The 22,068-nt window shown below is 36.7% G+C and overlaps 1 protein-coding gene across 1 annotated transcript in view; it reads left to right on the forward strand.

The window, feature by feature from the left end:
• The window catches only part of CFH (complement factor H), a 120,288-nt gene that overhangs the window by 75,931 nt on the left and 22,289 nt on the right, over window positions 1-22,068 (forward strand). Inside the window, 9 exon segments of the mRNA XM_036861622.1 lie at window positions 584-760; window positions 11,747-11,773; window positions 14,751-14,894; window positions 14,897-14,937; window position 15,506; window positions 15,655-15,720; window positions 15,723-15,830; window positions 16,523-16,699; window positions 17,757-17,930. Of these exon segments, the coding sequence (XP_036717517.1) occupies window positions 584-760; window positions 11,747-11,773; window positions 14,751-14,894; window positions 14,897-14,937; window position 15,506; window positions 15,655-15,720; window positions 15,723-15,830; window positions 16,523-16,699; window positions 17,757-17,930 (915 nt within the window).

The raw sequence follows: 22,068 nt of genomic DNA on the forward strand, positions 1-22,068 counted from the left end.
CTATATATCTCTTAACAGCAACAGGAAAGCTAGTAAATTGTACCTCCAGAAGAGTTCTGAACTGTAAACAGTATACTATAAATCCCAGTGAACATATCTAATTCTTACCTTGGCCAAGACTCTGCATCAAATTAATCGATCATTAACTAAGTGTAATTTTTCCTCTGGCTAATCTGCTTCCACTGGGAGAAAATCTTGTGAGGGTTTTAAGCCGGTTCCAATACATCTGATCACCGATATCTGTAAAAAACAATACCCTGATATCAGTTTTTACTTAGTGCCTGTAATTGAGTGAGCAATTCACTTAGAACATCCTAAAGGTTAGAAGTAATTAAAATCAATTTTACGTAAATTATGCAGATTGACCACAGAAAGAACAGAAGGAAGAACCTGCAAGGAAGACCATGACACTGTAAACCAAGTGTGATATATTAAAGTACTAAACAAGCTTAAGAGTATAATTAAGAGTCTAATATGTTTAATCATTTATGATATATTATTAGAGCTTTCTATTTATTGAAAATTATTCCTTTAATATTTTTAACATGGTTTTTAATCAAGAAATCTAATTTAATATTTTCAGAAGCACAAATACAATCATGCCCACCCCCGCCTCAGATTCCCAATACTCGAGATATGACAACTACAGTGACATATCAGGATGGAGAAAAAATATCTATTCTCTGTCAAGAAAATTATCTAATTCAAGATGCAGAAGAACTTGTGTGCAAGGATGGGAGATGGCAGTCAATCCCACGCTGTATTGGTCAGTAGTGCATAACTTACTTTATAACATTCTTTTAAATAAGATTAATACTCCTCTAAGCTTTGTATGGATCAGCAAGGTCAAGGTCTCTCTATTCCACTTTATCTTGAAATGGTAAATCACAATTAAGTATATAAATTAATGAACATTCTTTCACTTCTAGTGTGAAGTAAATACAGACAAAATCTTTGGCCTACTATGTAAATACCAGGTAAAATTTATGTTTATGCATATTTTATTCCTAATGATCAAAAGGACAAGAATGAAGGGGCAGTTGGGCTGCCCAGCCTGGGAGTCACACACTTGGAGGATAAGCCCCCAGCATGTCTGACTTAGAAGACCAGTGTAGCTTGTGTACAGGAAAGCCAGAGGGCTGTAGGAAACAGAGATTCTGTTCTTAAAAGGCACACAAAAATTCTCACTTGCTCCATGTCCCAGTGCAGAGGCAGTAATTAGAAAGAAGTCTGGGTTAGACTGACTTGCTGATCTTTGTGAACCTCCCAGAGAGGCAGGAGGCAACTGGGGACATGGATGCTGGTGCCAGCCATTATAAGAGACAAGTGCCACTTTGGAGTTCTCCCTATAGCTTATTAGCACCAGAAGCTTACCAACCCACGAGAGCACCAACTCCAGGCCCCACCAGGCCCCACAGCTCCTACAATGGGACCTGGCCCTGTTCCTGGGTGGGACAGCACCAGCCCAGGTACCCTTGGGTCCTGCAGCCAGCTGCCCCAGGACTTGGTCCTGCCCACCAGTGGCTGACAGCCTCTGCATGAGGCAGAGTATGGTAGCCAACCAGGTGGGGGGCCAGCCCCACCTACCAGTGCACCCAATTGACCTTGCTACAACAGATGGGCACCCTTATAGCATATAGATCTGGTGTATAGATCCTACAGAGGGGAGCATGCTGCTGGGTCCCATAGACTTTTCCTACATAAGGTCACTCCTCCAAGATCAGGAACATGCCTCACACATATAAATACAGAGAATTAGGCAAAATGAGGAGACAGAGAAATACATTCCAAATGAAGGAGCAAGACAAAATCTCAGAAAAAACTCTAAACAAAGTGGAGATAAGCAGTATGCCCAATAGAGTTCAAGGTAATGACCATAACAATGCTCAATGAACTCTGGAGAAGAATGGATGAAAACAGTGAGAATTTTAAGAAAAAGGTAGAAAATATAAGGAAGAGCTAAACAGAACTGAAGAATACAGCAGCTGAAATGAAAAATTACACCAGAGGGAGTCAACAGCAGATTAGAGGATTCAGAAGAATGGATCAGTGATCTGCAAGACAGGGTAGTGGAAACCACCCAAACAGCACAGGAAAGGGAAAAAAGAATTTTAAAAAAAATGAAGATAGCTTAAGGGACATCTGCAACAACACTGAGTATAGTAACATTCTCATTATAGGGATCCCAATTAAAGAGAGACAGAGAGAAACAGATAACGTATTTGAAGAAATAATAACTGAAACATTCTAACAGACAGAAACAGACTTCCAGGTTTGGAAATCAGAAAGTCCCAAACAACATTTACTCAAAGAGGACCACATCAAGACATATTATCATTTAAATGGCAAAAATTAAAATAAAGAGAGAATCTTAAAGTAGTAAGAGAAAAAGCCATTAGGTACATAGAAGAGGACTCCTCTAAGACTATTAGCAGATTTTTCTGCAGAAAACTTTGCATGCCATAAGGGAGTGGCAGAACATACACAAAGTGATGAAAGGAAAAAACTTACAACCAAGATGACTGTATCGAGCAAGGCTATCAAAGGATGGATCAACAGTTTTACAGATAAGCAAATGATAAAAGAGTTCAGCAGCACTAAAATGACTTTACAAGAAATGCTAAAGGGACTTTCTAAGAGGAAAAGTAAAGACCACAACTAGAAATAAGAAAATTACAAAAGAAAAAAAATCTTAATGGTAAAAGCAAACATACAGTAAAGGTAGTAGGTGCTAGTAGGAAGGTTAAAAGACAAAAATAGTAAAATCCTCTGTATCCACAATAAGTAGTTAATAGAAACATAAAACAAAAGGATGTAAAATATGAGGTGGGGAATAGAAATGCAGGGTTGTTAGAATGTGTTTGAACTTAAGAGACTATCAACTTATAACCACATATGAATATAGGTTGTTATATATGAATCTAATAGTAACAACAAAACAAAAAATCTATAATAGATCCACACACACAAAAGAAAGTAATCCAAACATAACACTAAAGATAGTCGTTAAATCACAAAGGAAGAGAGAACAGAGGAAAGGAACAAAAAAGAATTACAAACACAACCAAAAAACAATTAACAAAATGGCAATAGGTACTTACCTATCTATAATTACTTTAAATATAAATGAACCAAAATGCTCCAATCAAAAGACATAGACTGGCTGAATTGATTTAAAAAAAAAAAAAGACGCATATATATGCTGCCTATAATCACTCATTTCAGATCTAAAGAAACACTCAGACTGAACGTGAGGGAATGGAGAAAAGCATTTCATGAAAATAGAAATAAACACAAATCTGGGGTAGCAAAATTTATATCAGGCAAAATAGACTTTAAAACAGAGACTGAAACAAGAGACAAAGAAAACATTATATAGTGAGAAAGGGACCAATCCAACGAGATTATGCAACAATTTTAAATATATATGCACCCAACATAGAATCACCTAAATACATAAAGAAAATACTAAACAACACATACAGAGAAATAGACAGTAACAAAACAATAGTAGAGGACTTAACTTCCAGTTACGTTTAAGGACAGGTCATTCAGACAGAAAATCAAGTTTAAATCCAGTGAGAAACATTGGACTTAACTTTAGGTCGGATGGACTTACTAAACATATATAGAACATTCCATCCAAAACCATCAGATAAACATTCTTTTCAAGTGCACATGGGACATTCTCCAGGATAGATTACATCTTGGCCACAAAAGAAAGTTAAGAACATTGAAATCATAGCCAGCATCTTTTCTGACCACAAATGTATGAGACTAGACTTCAACTACAGAAAAAAACCCAAAAGTGCAAACAGTTAGAGGTTAAACAATATGCTACAAAACAACCAAGGGGTCACTGAAGAAATCAAAGAGGATATTAAGAAAAATACTTGGAGACAAATGAAAATGAAAAAACAATGGTCCAACATCTATGGGACTCAGCAAAAGCAATTCTAAGAGAGAAGTTTATAGTGATACAGGCCTACCTCAGGAAAGAAGAAAAAATCCCAAGTAAATAATCTAACCTTAGACCTAAAGAACTAGAAAACGAAGAGTAAACAAACCCAAAGTTAGTAGAAGGAAAGAAATAATAAATACAGAGGAGAAATGAATGAAATAGAGGCTTAAAAAAACAATAGAAAATAATCAATGAGACTAAGAGCTAGTCATTTGAAAAGATAAACACAATTGATAAACCTTTAGAAAGACTCACCAAGAAAAAAGAGTGAGGGTCTGACTCAATAAAATCAGAAATGAAAGAGGAGAAGCTACAACTGATACCACAGAAATATAAAGAACCATAAGAGATTACTATGAACAATTACACACCAATAAAATGCACAACCAAGAAAAATTGATAAATTCCATGTAATGCACAATTTCTCAAATATAAATCAGCAGAAATATAGAAAATATGAACAGACTGATTACCAATTAAAATTGAATCAGTAATTTTAAAACCCAAGAAACAAAAATCCAGGACCAGACAGATTCACAGGTGAATTCTACCATTTACAAAAGAGTTAACACCTATTCTTCTCAAAATATTCCAAAAAATTTGAAGAGGAAGAACACTTCTGAACTTATTCTGCAAGTTCAGCATCACCCTGAGACCAAAACCAAAGATGGTGCAAAAAAAGAAAATTACAGGCCAATATCACTGGTGAACTTAGGTGTAAAATCTTCAATCAAATATTAGCAAACCAAATTCAACAATACACTAAAGGATCATACACCATGATCAAGTGGGACTTTTCAGAGGGATTCAAGTATGTTTTAATATCTGCAAATCAATGTGATATACATCAACAAATTGAAGAATAAAAATGATATGATTATCTCAATAGATGCAGAAAAGCTCTTGACAAAATTTAATATCTATTTATGTTAAATCTCTCAGGGAAGTGGGTAGAGGGGAAAACATACCAAAACATAATAAAGGCCATATATGACCAAACGTCCAGCCAATGTCATACTCAATGGTGAAAAGCTGAAAGCATTTCCTCTAAACCAGGAACAAGACCAGGATGCCCACTCTCTCCACTTTTACTCAACATAGTATTGGAGTCCTAGACACAGCAATCAACAAGAAAAGAATAAAGGAATTCAAATTGGAAATGAAGAAGTAAAACTATCACTATCTGTAGATAGCATGATACTATACATAGAAAAACACCACCAAAAACTATTAGAACTAATAAATGAATTCATGTTGCAGGGTATAAAATTAATATACAGAAATATGTTGCATTTCTATGCCCGAACAACAAAGTTTAGAGGGAGAAATCAAGAAAGCAATCCCATTTACAATTGCATCAAAAAAGAATAAAATAGCTAGGAATAAATCTAACCAAGGAGATAAAAGACTTGTACTCTGAAAACTATAAGAAATTGATGAAATAAATTGAAGATGACAAAACAAATGGAAAGATATCATGTTCACGAATTGGAAGAATTTATATTGTTAAAATGACCATGCTACTGAAAACAATCTACAGATTCAATGCAATCCTTATTAAATTACCAATGGCATTTTTCACAGAATTAGAACAATTTTTTTTTTTTATTTGTAAGGAAGCACAAAAGACCAGAAATAGCCAAAGCAATCTTGAGAAAGAAAAATGGAGCTGGAGGAATCAGGTTCCCTGACTTCAGACTATACTACAAAGCTAGAGTAATCAAAATAGAATGGCATTGGCACAAAAACAAACACATAGATCTATGGAACAGATTAGAGAGCCCAGTAATATACCCACATTTATATGGTCAATTAATCTATGACAAAGGAGGCAAGAACATCATGGGGAAATGATTGCCTCTGTAAATGGTGTTGGGAAAACAGGAAAGTTACATGCAAAAGAATCAAAGCTGGAACTACTTTCTCACACAATATACAAAAATAAAATGCAAATGAATTAAAGACTTAATTGTAACTCTTGAATCCATAAAACTTCTAGAAGAAAACAAAGGCAGTATGCTCTTTGACATCAGTTTTAGCAATATTTTGTTTTTTTGGTTTTTTTTGGATACGTCTCCTCAGGCAAGGGAACAAAAGCAAAAATAAGCAAACGGGACTGCATAAATAAGAAAGCTTTTCCACAGCAAAGAAAATGATCAATAAAATGAAAGAGGCAGCCTACTGAATGTGAGAGATATTTGCAAGGATATATCCATTAAAGGGTTAATATTCAAACCTATACAAAGAATTAATGCCAACCAACATCAGAAAAACAAATAACTCAACTAGAAAATGGGCAGAGGACCTGAATAGACATTTTTTCCAAAGAAGACATACAGATGGCCAACAGACACATGAGGAGAGGCTCAACATCATTAAAAGTCAGGCAAATGCATGTCACAACCACAGTGAAATGTCCCTTCACACCTGTCTTAATGGCTGTCATCAAAAAGACAATATCAAGTGTTGGCGAGGATGTGGAGAAAGGAAATCTTTGTGCACTGTTGGTGCGATTGTAGATTGGTGCAGCCACTATGGAAAAGAGTATGGAGTTTCCTTAAAAAACTAAAAATAGAACTGCCATATGATCTGGCAATTCCACTTCTGGGTATTTATTTCAAAGGAACCAGAAACATTTGAAAAGATATATGCACTCCAATGTTCACTGCAGCATTACTTACAATAGCCAAGGTTTGGAATCAACCTAAGTGTCCATTGATAGAGGAGTGGATTAAGAAGATGTTTTATATATACACACAGAATGAACTATTACTGAGCCATAAAAATGACACATTTCCATTTGCAACAACATGGATGGATCTAGGGTGTATTATGGTTAAGTAAAATAAGTCAGATAGAAAAAGACAAATGCCACATGGTCTCACATATACGTAGACTCTAAAGAAGCCAGGGGGATGTGTATTCAGCATAAGGAATATGGTCAGTGATATTATAATAACTTTGTATAGGGACAGATTGCTATTAGACATCCTGCTGGTCATTTCATAATATGTGTAAAAGTCAAATCATTATGTAGTAGACCTGAAACTAACACAATATTTTTTTAATTTATTTTTTTCACACCTTTATTGGAGTATAAATGCTTTACAATGTTGTGCTAGTTTCCACCATACAACAAAGTGAATCAGCCACATGTATACACGCATCCCCATATCCCCTCCCTCCCAAACCTTCCTGCCACCCTCCCCATCCCACCCCTCTAGGTTGTCACAAAACACCGAGCTGATCTCCCTGTGCTATGCAGCAGCTTCCCACTAGCTATCTATTTTACATTTGGTAGTGTATATATGTCAATGCTACTCTCTCACTTCATCTCAACCTCCCCCCACCCCCATGCTCTCAAGTCCATTCTCTACTTGTGCGTCCTTGTTCCTGCCCTGCCACTAGGTTCATCAGTACCACTTCTTTAAGTTCCATATATATACGTTAACATACGGTATTTGTTTTTCCCTTTCTGACTTACTTCACTCTGTATGACAGATTCTAAGGCCATCCACCTCACTACAAATAATTCAATTTCGTTCTTCTTATGGCTGAGTAATATTCCATTGTATATATGTGTCACATCTTCTTTATCCATTCATCTGTTGATGGATATTTAGGTTGGTTCCATGTCCTGGCTTTTGTAAATAGTGCTGCAATGAACATTGTGGTACACGTATCTCTTCGAATTATGGTTTTCTCAGGGTATATGCCCAGTAGTGGGTCATATGGTAGTTCCATTTTTAGTTTTTTAAGGAACTTCCATACTGTTTTCCATAGTGGCTGTATCAATTTACATTCCCACCAACAGTGCAAGAGGATTCCCTTTTCTCCACACCCTCTCCAGCATTTATTGTTTTTTTGTTTTGTTTTAAATTTATTTATTTTATTTATTTATTTTTGGCTGCATTGGGTCTTCGTTGCTGTGCACAGGCTTTCGCTAGTTGTGGCGAGCAGGGGCTACTCTTCATTGCAGTGTGCAGGCTTCTCATTGCAGTGGCTTCTCTTGTTGTGGAACACGGGCTCTAGGCATGCGGGCTTCAGTAGTTGTGGCTCGTGGGCTCTAGAGCGCAGGCTCAGTAGTTGTGGCACATGGACTTAGTTGCTCCACGGCATGTGGGATCCTCCCGGACCAGGGATCAAACCCGTGTCCCCTGCATTGACAGGCAGATTCCTAACCACTGTGCTACCAGGGAAGCCCCTTATTGTTTCTAGATTTTTTGATGATGGCCATTCTGACCATCACCATGGTTTTTGATTTGCATCTCTCCAACGATTAGTAATATTTGAGTATCTTTTCATGTATTTGTTGACCATCTGCATGTCTTCTACAGAGAAATGTCTATTTAGGTCTTCCACCCATTTTTGGACTGGGTGGTTTGTCTTTGTGATACTGAGCTGCATGAGCTGCTTGTAAATTTTGGAGATCAATCCCTTGTCAGTTGCTTCTTTTGCAAATATCTTCTCCCATTCTGAGGGCTGTCTTCTTGTCTTGTTTATGGTTTCCTTTGCTGTGCAAAAGTTTCTAAGTTTCATTAGGTCCCATTTGTTTATTTTTGCTTTTATTTCCCTTACTCTAGGAGGTGGGTCAAAAAGGAGCTTGCTGTGATTTATGTCATAGAGTGCTCTGCCTATGTCTTCCTCTAAGAGTTTTATAGTGTCTGGCTTTACATTTAGGTCCTTAAAACATTTTGAGTTTATTTTTGTGTATGGTGTTAGGATGTGTTCTAATTTAATTCTTTTACATGCAGCTGTCCATTTTCCCCAGCACCACTTATTGAAGAGGTCTACTTTTCTCCATTGTTTATTCTTGTCTCCTTTGTCAAAGATAAGGTGACCATATGTGCATGGGTTTCTCTCTGGACTTTCTGTCCTGTTCCATTGATCTATATTTATGTTTTTGTGCCACTACCATACCATCTTGATTACTGTAGCTTTGTAGTATAGTCTGAAGTCAGAGAGCCTGATTCCTCCAGCTCAGTTTCTCTTTCCTAAGACTGCTTTGGCCACTCGGGGTCCTTTGTGTTTCCATACAAATTGTAAAATTTCTTTCTTTAGTTCTATGAAAAATGCCATTGGTAATTTGATAGGGATTGCACTGAACCTGCAGATTGCTTTGAGTAATATAGATTCTTCCAATCCAGGAGCATGGTATATCTCTCCATCTGTTTATGTTATCTTTGATTTCTTTCATCAGTGTTTTATAGTTTTCTGAGTATGGGTCTTTTGCCTCCTTAGGTAGGTTTATTCCTAGACATATTATTCTTTTTGTTGCAATGGTAAATGGGATTGTTTCCTTAATTTCACTTTCTGATCTTTCGTTGTTAGTGTATAGGAAGGTCAGAGATTTCTATGCATTAACTTTGTATCCTGAAACCTTACCAAATTCATTGATTAGTTCTAGTAGTTTTCTGGTGGCATCTTTAGGATTTTCTATGTATAGTATCATGTCATCTGCAAACAGTGACTGTTTTACTTCTTCTTTTCCAATTTGTATTCCTTTTATTTCTTTTTCTTCTCTGATTGCCATGGCTAGGACTTCCAATACTATGTTGAATAATAGTGGCGAGAGTAGACATCCTTGTCTTGTTCCTGATCTTAGAGGAAATGCTTTCAGTTTTTCACCATTGAGAGTGATGTTTGCTGTGGGTTTGTCGTACATGGCCTTCACTATGTTGAGGTAGGTTCCCACTATGCCCACTCTCTGTAGAGTTTTTATCATAAATGGGTGTTGAATTTTGTCAAAGCTCTGTCTGCATCTATTGAGATGATCATATGGTTTTTATTCTTTAGTTTGTTAATATGGTGTATCACATTGATTGTTTTGCATATATTGAAGAATCCTTGCATCCCTGGGATAAATCCCAGTTGATCATGGTGTATGATCCTTTTTTTAGAAAAAAAAGTTTAGACTTTATTTTATTACCCAGATTCTTGTTTTTTTTTTTTTAAGGGAATGGTATTTATTTATTTATTTATTTTATTATTTATGGCTGTGTTGGGTCTTCATTTCTGTGCGAGGGCTTTCTCTAGTTGCAGCGAGTGGGGGCCACTCTTCATCGCGGTGCGCGGGCCTCTCACTATCGCGGCATCTCTTGTTGCGGAGCACAGGCTCCAGACACGCAGGCTCAGTAGTTGTGGCTCACGGGCCCAGCCGCTCCGCGGCATGTGGGATCTTCCCAGACCAGGGCTCGAGCCCGTGTCCCCTGCATTGTCAGGCAGATTCTCAACAACTGCACCACCAGGGAAGCCCTGTATGATCCTTTTAATGTGTTGTTGGATTCTGTTTGCTAGTATTTTGTTGAGGATTTTTGAATCTATGTTCATCAGTGATATTGGTCTATAATTTTCTTTTTTTGTGATATCTTTGTCTGGTTTTGGTATCAGGGTGCTGGTGGCCTTGTAGAACGAGTTTGGGATTGTTCCTCCCTCTACAATTTTTTGGAAGAGTTTGAGAAGGATAGGTGTTAACTCTTCTCCAAATGTTTGATAGAATTTGCCTGTGAAACCATCTGGTCCTGGACTTTTGTTTGTTGGAAATTATCGATTATAGTTTCAATTTCATTACCTGTGATTGGTGTGTTTATATTTTCTAATTCTTTCTGGTTCAGTCTTGGAAGGTTTTACTTTTCCAAGAATTTGTCCATTTCTTCCAGGTTGTCCATTTTATTGGCATAGAGTTGCTTGTAGTAGTCTCTTAGGATACTTTGTATTTCTGCAGTGTCTGTTGTAACTTCTCCTTTTTCATTTCTAATTTTATTGATTCGAGTCCTCTCTCTTTTTTTTGTGATAAGTCTGGCTAACAGTTTATCAATTTTGTTTATCTTCTTAAGAACCAGCTTTAGTTTTATTCATCTTTGCTATTGTTTTCTTTGTTTCTATTCATTTATTTCTGCTCTGATCTTTATGATTTCTTTCCTTCTACTAACTTTGGGTTTTCTTTGTTCTTTTTCTTGTTGCTTTAGGTGTAAGGTTAGATTGTTCATTGAGTTTTTTTTCTTGTTTCTTGAGGTGAGCTTGAATTGCTATGATCTTCCCTCTTAGACCTGCTTTTGCTGAGTCCCGTAGGCTTTGGATCCTCATGTTTTTGTTGTCATTTGTTTCTAGGGATTTTTTGATTTCCTCTTTGATTTCTTCAGTGATCTCTTGATTATTTAGCAGTGCACTGTTTAGCCTCCATGTATTTTGTTTTTTACCTGTTTTTGTCCTGTAGTTGATTTCTTATCTCATAGCATTGTGGTCATAAATGATGCTTGATATGATTTCAATTTTCTTTAAATTTTCCAAGGCTTGATTTGTGACCCAAGATGTGATCTATTCTGGAGAGTGTTCCATGTGCACTTGAGAAGAAAATGTATTCTTCTGCTTTTGGGTGGAATGTACTAAAAATATCAATTAAGTCTGCCTGGTCTATTGTGTCATTTAAAGCTTGTGTTTCGTTATTTATTTTCTGTCTGGATGATCTGTCCATTGGTGTAAGTGGGGTGTTATTTCCCCCACTATTATTGTGTTACTGTCGATTTCTCCTTTTATGGCTGTTAGCATTTGCCTTATGTATTGAGGTGCTCTTATGTGGGGCATAAATATTTATACTTGTTATGTTTTCTTCTTGGTATTGATCCCTATGCTCATTATGTAGTGTCCTTCCTTATCTCTTGTAACTGTCTTTATTTTAAAGTCTATTTTATCTGATATTAATATTGCTACTGCAGCTTTCTTTTGATTTCTATTGCATGGAATATCTTTTTCCATCCCTCACTTTCAGTCTGTATGTGTCTCTAGGTCTGAAGTGTGTTTCTTGTGGACAGCATATATACAGGTCTTGTTTCTGTATCCATTCAGCCAGTCTGTGTTTTTTTGGTTGAGCATTTAATCTATTTACATTCAAGGTGATTATTGATATGTATGTTCCTATTACCACTTTCTTAATTGATTTGGGTTTGTTTCTGTGGGTCTTTTTCTTCTCTGTGTTTCCTGCTTAGAGAAGTTCTTTAGCATTTTTGTTGTAAAGCTGGTTTGTGGTGCTGAATTCTCTTAGCGTTTGCTTGTTGGTAAAGCTTTTGATTTCTCCATTGAATCTGAGTGAGATCCTTGGCAGGTAACCTTGGTTGTAGGTTTTTCCCTTTCATCATTTTAACTACGTTCTGCCACTCCCTTCTGGCTTGCAGAGTTTCTGCTGAAAGATCAACTGTTAACCTTATGGGGATTCCTTGTATGTTATTTGTTGTTTTTCCCTTGCTGCTTTTAATATTTTTTCTTTGTATTTAATTTTTGATAGTTTGATTAATATGTGTCTCAGTGTGTTTCTCTTTGGGTTTATCCTGTATGGGATTCTCTGTGCTTCCTGGACTTGATTGACTATTCCCTTTTCTATGTTAGGGAAGTTTTTGACTATAGTCTCTTCAAATATTTTTCTCGGACCCTTTCTTTTTCTCTTCTTCTTCTGGGACCCCTATAATTCCAATATTGGTGCATTTAATGTTGCCCCAGAGATCTCTGAGACTGTCTGCAATTCTTTTCATTCTTTTGTCTTTATTCTGCTCTGCTGCAGTTATTTCCACCATTTTATCTTCCAGGTCACTTATCTGTTCTTCTGCTTCAGTTATTCTGCTATTGCTTCCTTCTAGAGTATTTTTAATTTCAGTTATTGTGTTGTTCATCACTGTTTGTTTGCTCTTTAGTTCTTCTAGATCCTTGTTAAATGTTTCTTGTATTTTCTCCATTCTGTGCCCAAGATATTGGATCATCTTTACTATCATTACTCTGAATTCTTTTTCAGGTAGATTGCCTCTTTCGTCTTCATTTATTTGGTCTTGTAGGTTTTTACCTTTCTCCTTCATCTGTAACATAACTTTTTGTCGTTTCTTTTTGTTGTTGTTGTTGTTTTTGATGGGTGGGGCTGTATTCCTGTCTTACTGGCTATTTGGCCTTAGGCATCCAGCACTGGAGTTTGCAGGCAGTTGGATAGAGCCAGGTCTTGGTGCCAAAATGAGGACCTCTGGGAGGCCTCATTCCGTTTAATATTCCCTGGGGTCTGAGGTTCTCTGTTATTCAGAGTTTTGGACTCAGAGCTCCCACCACAGGAGCTTGGGCCCAACGTCTGGCCTGGGAACCAAGATCCTGCAAGCCACATGGCAAGGCAAAGAAAAAAAGGAAGATGAAAGGAGCAGTACAATAACAAAGACTAAAAATCAGAATAAAATTAGAAAGATAAAACTATATTAGGAAAAATCAAAATACAATTGAAACAACTGCAATAAAGTAAACAAAACCACAACAGAAATAAAAAGTGGGGAGGGCGGGGAACAAGCCAAAGGAGCAGAACAATAACAAAGTATAAAGAATAAAATAAAATTAGAAAAATAAAAGATTTATTGGAAAAAATAAAAATATAAATGAATCACAACAAGGTAAAACAGAAGCCCAATCTACAAGAGGAAAAAAGAAAAAAAAGAAAGGACGAAAAAAAAGAACAAAGAAACAGAAACAACCTTGGCTATGGGGGTAGGTGTTTTAGGCAGAGATGGAACTTAGGCAGGGTGGTTTAAGGTGGAGTGGGACCTAGGCAGGGAGGCTGATGTTTGAGTGTGGGTGGAGCGTAGGCCCAGGACCCATGCAGCCAGAAAAGGCCTTGGGAGTGGGGCCTAGGCAAGGGCCATCATTCAAGTGGAAGCAGAGAGACAGCAAGTCTAAAGGACTGCCTATGGAGTGTGGAGTTCCAGAGTTTGGAGGTAGGCCCTGGGTGAGTGTGTGTGGGTTGGATTTAGGCCCAGCGTGGTTGGAAGGGGGGTCTCAGAGGGGGTCTCCAATTATAGAGGTAGGGCCCTGGATGGGGTGAAGGGGGGGTGGCTTGGGCTCTGAGCCGCAGGAGGGAGGCTCCGAAGGCAGTGGATTAGGCCCGGGAGCCCAACAGGCTCCTCAGTGCCTAAGTGGACAGGGAAAGTGCTGGGCCCCGTTCCCTTCCATTCCTCTGTGTCCCCCCACGTCTCCCCCAGAGTCTCCCCCATTCCTGCTGGACCCCTGACTGTTGGTGTGTCTCGCTGGGTGTAGGAACTCCTCCCCTCCCAAGCCGCCCCTCAGGGGTGCCAGTCCCAGAGGTCCAGCCTTTACTTTTTGCTCCCCCTTCCCACCCCCACTCTCTCAGGACCTGCACAGCTGAGGGGGCCTAGGTGGCGAGGATCAGGGCCCGGATCTCAGTAGCCTCCTGGGGGCCCAAGAGGGCAAGGGGAAACCTGGCCACACTCCCTTTTGATCCTCTGCCCTCCCAATGGTTCCCCAATTTCCCCCTTTGGGCAAGGGATCCCTTCCCCTCCCCCAGCACCCCTCAGGGGTGCCAGTCCCATCCCACCTCCACTTCTCCTCCCCCCTCACTCTCCCTCCCCCCCATGACCCCACGTCCCTACCTGGTTGCTGGGGGTTCCTCCCATCCCCTTAGGTGTCCGTGGTCCCCCACTGGTGCCTGGTAGGTGCCCTAGTTGTGAGGAGACGTGAATTCCGTGTCCTCCTGGTCCACCATCTTGATCTCCTCTCCCTAACATACTATTATACATCAAATATATTTCAATAAAGATAAATTTTAAAAAGGATGAAGGGGCATACTGAACAAGTGGATAGGAGCATAGTGGTTATGAGACAAATACCTTGCAATTTCAAATATTTTTCAGCTTTAAAATTCCTAACTTGTTCAAATTATTCTTATTTTAATGTATTTTTAATTTAAACATTATAACTATACTTTACCCTTTGATCTCTGTTTTTCATGTATAAAAAACTTCCATGTTCTCACCACCTCAAGTAGACAATGGAACGATTAAATCATCTAGCTCTGCAGAAGAAAGGAGAGGAAACATTTGCACCCAGCTTTATGCACATGGCACCAAGTTAAGTTATACCTGTGAAGATGGTTTCAGGATATCCGAAGAAAATGTGATACATGCCACATGGGAAAGTGGAGTTCTCCACCTCATTGTGTAGTGAGGACAGTATGCAAACCAAAATTCTTTTTCAGTACCATTCTTTACTAATCAATTATCATCAAAGTCATGGAACAGAATCCTTTAGATTCCTAAATATATCAATTATTTATATATTTATAGGTCATTTATGTATTAATATAATTTATATTTTTATACATTTAATCAATTTTTGTATATTCATTTCTGTTAATTTCATCAGTTCAGTATAGAATCACTTTAAATCTGGCACTTTCTTTTGTATTAACACTGTATGTGTAAAAAAAGTAAACCTACCTATTCACATAGTTAAACCTATTTATATTCCTACTTATTCATATAAGTTTCAGTGTATGCATTGCCACCAAGATTTTTCAAAAAAACTTATGTTCTTCCTACAATGTCCCTTTTGATGTCTTACAATATATAGTACTTTTCTTAAGATGATGAAGTCTCAGTGGTTTTCTTTTATTAATCATAATTGCTTAGAGATGCACTGATGGTCTCTTTCATAAATATATTGGTATTGTTAGTTTCAAGTTCTTGTTCAAGTGGATAGCTGGAAACACACCAAGAATGGTGATTTTAGGGTGCCTTTGTGCACTTCTCTGCAATGTGATGGAAGTTCCTGTATAATCATTTATTATTTTCAAGTAAAACTACCAAGTATGGCAAGCAGTACATCAATTAAATTTCAGAGTTAGTGAAACATGAAATCGTTTTTTCATTTATTCCTAGGACTTCCTTGTGGATTTCCACCTTTGATTCAGAATGGTGTTGTATCTAATGAGAAAGACAGTTACCAACAGGAGAAGAAGTTATATACAACTGTGATGAAGGTTTTGGGATCGATGGACCTGCATCTATAAGATGTTTAGGATGAAAATGGTCCTTCCACCAGATGCATAAGTATAGTATATTTCATTTTATTCTAAGGCTGATAAATATCTTTAATTCAGGACATAAATGGCACAAGTATGAAACTAAGCTGTAATTCTAGAACTAAACAAGGTGTCTTTGGAAAGTTCTGGATTCTGGTAGAGAGTAATAACCCTAGTAATAATAAAAGTTTGATTCATGAACTAAATTATCTCACTATCACATCATCTTGTGTACACTTTGGACATCCTCTGATACACATTCTCAGACTTCTGGTCTCTGTTCCTATAACATAGCTGGCCCCTGCTCATCAGTCTTATCAGCACTCAATTTACTGTTAATTTATCATTATTTCTTTATAATATACAATTTTCTAAGATATTTGACATAAGTCAAGGGAACAGATTTTGATAGAAGCAAAAAAAAGAAACTCCATAATGTAGGTGACCTGTGATGGGGAAAAATAATTTAAATGTGAGAAGTATGGTCTCAAGCATCAAAGGCATCCCTGTCTCTTTGAATATCACCATTCCCATGTTATAGTTTTGATGAATATAGACACATTCAATGTAACTAAGTCAAGACTTCTAAACATTTGTTTTAAGTTGTAAGAGAAATATTGTACAGTATTCATTAGTTTGATATGTACATATCTATTTTTCTAGAATATAATTATTGGCCACTATTATTTTTAAAGATGTACTAAACAAATACTTTTTTTTTTCAGACACAGATTGTTTTAACGTACCCAGCTTTAATGATGCTGTACTCATAGACCGGAAGAAGAAATCATATAGGTCAGGAGAACAGGTGGCTTTTAAATGTCTACAATATTATCAGTTGGATGGAGCCAATACTGTACAGTGTATTAAGAGCAAATGGATAGGAAGGCCAGCATGCAGAGGTACTTTGGTAAAATTTAAAACTTTATTTATTAAAGTATCTTAAGTAACATAATACAGAAAAGTGCCTCTACCATCATAAAATGGACACAGATTCTTTTCAGGCCAAGTCAAAGAAGGTTTATGCCTGAACATAAAAAGGGATGGAATTGTGTACTTCAAGTGCTCAGTCTTGTAGCCCAATAATTCTCAAAGCACAGCCCCTGACACAGCAGTCTTAGCATATTCTGGAAGATTATTAGACATGCAAGCACAGATTCATAGGCTCACTCATACCTGTTGTATCAAAAACTCTGGGGATGGAACCCTGAAACTGTTTTAAAGATTCCCAAGGGATTCTATGCACATTTCAGTTTAGGAACCATAGCTATAGCATATTGTACTTTACATCCACCTGAATCTCACTGATGAATTACACATTACTCATTGTTGTATACGGAAGCATTTGCAAAAATATATTATTAAAGAGCATTTTAATAAATACATACATTTAATTTTCTGTTATTTTTCCAGATCTTTGTTTGGATCTTTTAATTAATCATCTTCTTCTTTCAACTACGGTATTCTTCAAAGTGTGCTAACTCTTGATCAAGTCTTTAAAGAAGTACCTAATGTGTTTATTTTCCTAAGGGCCTAAAGTTACAGTTCATAAACAGGATGACTATAAACCGAATCCTGATGTCAAATGATCTTTTATTATGATTTTCTTATGGTTTATAAATTCATTTTGAATTTATATAATTTATAACACTTATTTTACTAAACTCAGAAAGAGATGTCCAGAAAAGCTTTCATTTTCACTGGCCTAAAAAATGTGTATCAACCGTCTAGTGAAGGATGGGGGAGAGATTTAAGATACAGAAGCTTAATTTGTACTAAAAAATATTGCTTTATCTCCTTATCCTCAAACTTACATGTAAATTTATTAAAATCAGCAGTCTTTCATGACAGATTAACTCTTGATTTTAAATGACCATGGAATATATGTGACACCCCCCTTGTTAGCTTGCTGTTCATAATGATCATTATATTAGAGATACTATTTTTCTTTCTATCTAGATGTTTCCTGTGTGAATCCACCCAAAGTGGAAAATGCTATTATACAAAAAGAGAGGTCTAGATATCAAAATGGTGAGAGAGTACATTACGAATGCATCAGGCCTTATGACCTTTTTGGGGAGGTAGATGTGATATGTTTAAATGGAACTTGGACAAAACCACCTCAATGCAAAGGTAAGAGTATCTTACACCATCACCCCCCCAATTTTAGAGAATATATTAGGGACAAAATATGTTGATATAAATGTATAATGAAGTAGTTCTTATGGAATTTTTTTTGTTGCAAATAAAAATGAAGGTGCTTAAAATCCAGGTCTTTTGCGGACTGAATAAGCAATCTGACATATTTATTGTATGAAAGAGTTGACCAGATTTGAACAGTTGGAATCTTGGAACATTTCTTATCTTAAATATTAAGACATTCAGTTACCTCCTGGTGAATAAATGTGTTGACGACACCATAAGTACATTTGACAGCCCAAGAAATTCCACTTTGAGACATGGAATACAGGCAGCCAGGGCCTGATCACAGAATGTGACTTAAATTTGGGCATCTTCAGCATATTCATGATATTTAAAGGTATGTTACTAGCTGAACTCATTCAGGGAATTAGTGTACATATAAAAAAAAAAAGTCTGAGAACTTGGTCCTGGGACACTTCAGTGTTTAGAGTTCAGGAAGTAAGGGAATCCAAACCAAGAAATATATTAGCCACTTATAGTTTTTCAAGTTAACTTTTTCCTGGTATGTATTTTTTGCAGTCTTCCACTTGAACATGTTTTCATGTTTGGAGTGATTTTCTTGTAGACAGCATATAGATTAATCTCGTTTATGTGTCCACCCTGCCATTTTCAGTCTTTTCACTGATATATTAAGGCTATTTACATTGAAAATATCTATTAACATAACAGAGACAATGTCAGCAATTTTATTATTTGTTTTGTGTGTGTTTCCTCAGTTTCTCATCCCCATTTCCTTTTCTTGTCTTCCCTGTGGATTTTTGAACATTATAAATAACTTAATTTTTATACATCTGCATTGCTTTGGAGTATATGTCTTGGCATGTTTTTATTAGTGGTTGCTCCAAATATTAAGATACACATAGCGGCTTATCACTCCCCTACTTGGATTGACATTTTACCACTTCAGGTGAAATGTGGAAACCTTACTTCCATTTAGATTCTTTTTATCTCCCCATATTTTAACATAAATGTCTTTAGTATTCTCTCTATATACATTGAGCAACATATCAAATGACATAATTTTACACATAATTTAACAAAATCATTAGGGAAAAGATATTCTTATTATATTTACCCTTACTTTTAAAAATCAATTCCATTGTTTTTTCTTCCTTCCTAAAGTCTCAATCCCTTTTCTAGTTTCCTTTATATTTGAAAATTGCTTTAGCAATTCTTTAGGTATAGGTCTGCTAGAGACAATTCTCTCAGTTTTCCTTTGTCTGGGAATGTCTTTCTTTCTCCCTTTAATCCTAAAATATACTTCACTCGATATAGAATTTCGGGTTGACAATTCTTTTCTTCCAGCCACTGAAAAATGATGTCACTTCTTTCTGGATCTATGGTCATGGATGAAAATCCTACCAGTTTTTTTAATCCTTTTTCCATATAAGTATTGCCTAATATCTATCTAGCTCTTTGAGATTTTTCTTTTCTTTAATTTCCAGCAGTTTGATTTTGATGTATCTTGACATTAATTTCTTTGGTTTTATCCTGTTTGGAATTCACTCAGCTGTTTTATTATGTAGATGTGTGCCTTATGCCCTATTTCAGAAATTTTTCAACCATTATTTTTACATTTTTTTTTTCATCTCATCCCCTTTCTTTTCATTTTCTGGGTCTCCAATCTTTTGCTATTTTCCCATGGGTTCCTGAAGCTCTGTCCTTTTCTTTTCAGTCTATTTTCTTTTTTTTTTTTTTAATTTTTTTAACATCTTTATTGGAGTGTAATTGCTTTACAATGGTGTGTTTGTTTCTGCTTTATAACAAGTGAATCAGTTATACATATACATATGTCTCCGTATCTCTTCCCTCTTACATCTCCCCTCCCTCCCACCCTCCCTATCCACCCCTCTAGGTGTCACAAAACACCGAGCTGATCTCTCTGTGCTATGCAGCTGCTTCCCACTAGTTATCTATTTTACATTTGGTAGTGTATATATGTCAATGCTACTCTCTCACTTTGTCACAGCTTCCCCTTCCCCCTCCCCGTATCCTCAAGTTCATTTGCTAGTAAGTCTGCATCTTTATTCGCATCTTGCCCCTAGGTTCTTCATGACCTTTTCTTTTTTTTTTTAGATTCCATATATATGTGTTAGCATACGGTATTTGTTTTTCTCTTTCTGAGTTACTTCACTCTGTATGACAGTCTCTAGGTCCATCCACCTCACTACAAATAACTCGGTTTTGTTCCTTTTTATGGCTGAGTAATATTCCATTGTATATATGTGCCACATCTTCTTTATCCATTCATCTGTTGATGGACACTTCGGTTGCTTCCATGTCCTGGCTATTGTAAATAGAGCTGCAATGAACATTTTGGTACATGACTCTTTTCAAAGTTAGCCTATAGTCAAGTTTATTTATCCTTCTGGCCATCTGGCAATGTATTATTGAGCCTATCCAGTGTGTTTTTTAAAAAAATTATATTACTCTATTTTCCAGTTCTATCAATTTGACTGGATTATTAAAAACCATTGTCCAATAATTTCAATATGTATGTCATCTCAGTGTTGTCTTCTTTTGATTATTTTTCTCTTTGAGGTTTTCCTCATCCTTGGTATGATGAGTGATGATCAACTGTATTCTGACATTTTGGGTATTATTTTTGAGATTAAGATTTTATTTGAAATCTTTTATTTATCAGACCTCCCTTACTGCCAGCAGGGTGCAAGTCCAGGGGTCCCACCTGGCCTCCACTGACTCCTGGAGAAAGGGGAGAGGTGTCTTGTTCCCGCACCATGTGGGTGGAAGTCTGGACTCCTCTACTTGGCCCCTGCTGATCAAGGCGGGGAAGGGTTGGTCTTAGGTTCTATGGTGTATTTCTCGAGAAAGTCAGGATTGTAAAAAACTGTTTCTGTCTTACTATGCTGATCCTTTCCTGGGACTTTGCTTAAAGAGGATCAAGTGCTTCTTGGACTGTTTTTTTTTTTTTCTTTCTGAACTTGCTATCATTTCTGGGTTGCAGGCTCAGTGGTCCATCCAGGATACAAAGAAGGGAAAGGAAAACCCAACAAGTCTCTGGACTGTAATTCCTTGAATCCCAATGTCTCTAACCAGATTAATATCTTCTCTACATCTTTCACAGTCTCCTGAGTTGGTTATTATAATATGTTCAGGATTTTTAGTTAGCAGAAAGAAGACAGAGCAGATGCAACAAGCAGAAATATTTCTACCTCATCTTGTTCAGAAAGGAAGACAGCATTCCCTCTCCCACTACTGAAATCTGTAATTCTTGACTTTAAAAAAGCAGCTGATGGGGCTAATGTTCGTTTTGTAATAAAAATGAAAATCAATAAAATATGACTAGAGATTCAATAGACACTGCTGTATGTTGTATACAAGGATAATTTTTTTTATCTAGCTATCCATCTGTCCATCATATATTCACTAAGAAACATGTTAATACCAGAACACTGCAAAGCAGACATATTTGTTAATGTATTATGTGTACTTTCATGTGGGGTAAAACTAGGGACTTAAAAATGTGCCTTTTCATTTAAGTGATTAAAATTTCTTCAATAAATCATTTCTGTCATCAGAAATCACAAGCCTGGTTATTACATATTAGGCTACATTTTTATCTTTTTATTTTAAACCGTGGGATTTCTTTTTCTTTTTTTTCTCTTTAAATAAATCAAACAACATATTTTTTAGACTCTCAAGGAAAATGTGGGCCTCCCCCACCAATAGACAACGGAGACATTACCTCATTCCCGGCACCAGTATATCCTCCAGGATCGACAGTTGAGTACCAATGCCAGTCCTACTATGAACTTCAGGGAAACAGACACATAGTATGTCAGATGGAGAAGTGGTCAGAACCACCAAAGTGCTTAGGTAAATATTCAATCTTCTTGTGGATCCTGGAAAATCGGTGTACTGAGTATGATGTTTAGCTGTTTATAATAGAATTTTCATGGATTAACTACCAACCGTTCTGTTGCGTGCCTGACTACCAAAAAATAATATGTGTGGAAATAAAGTTTGAAAATTTCCTGTTCAAGCAACAATAGCAACAAAAGATTCCTTAATGAAAGCTCTTCATATGATAACTGACATTATGAATCTT

This window comes from Balaenoptera musculus, chromosome 1 (assembly GCF_009873245.2).
Source record: "Balaenoptera musculus isolate JJ_BM4_2016_0621 chromosome 1, mBalMus1.pri.v3, whole genome shotgun sequence".
NCBI lineage: Eukaryota > Metazoa > Chordata > Mammalia > Artiodactyla > Balaenopteridae > Balaenoptera > Balaenoptera musculus.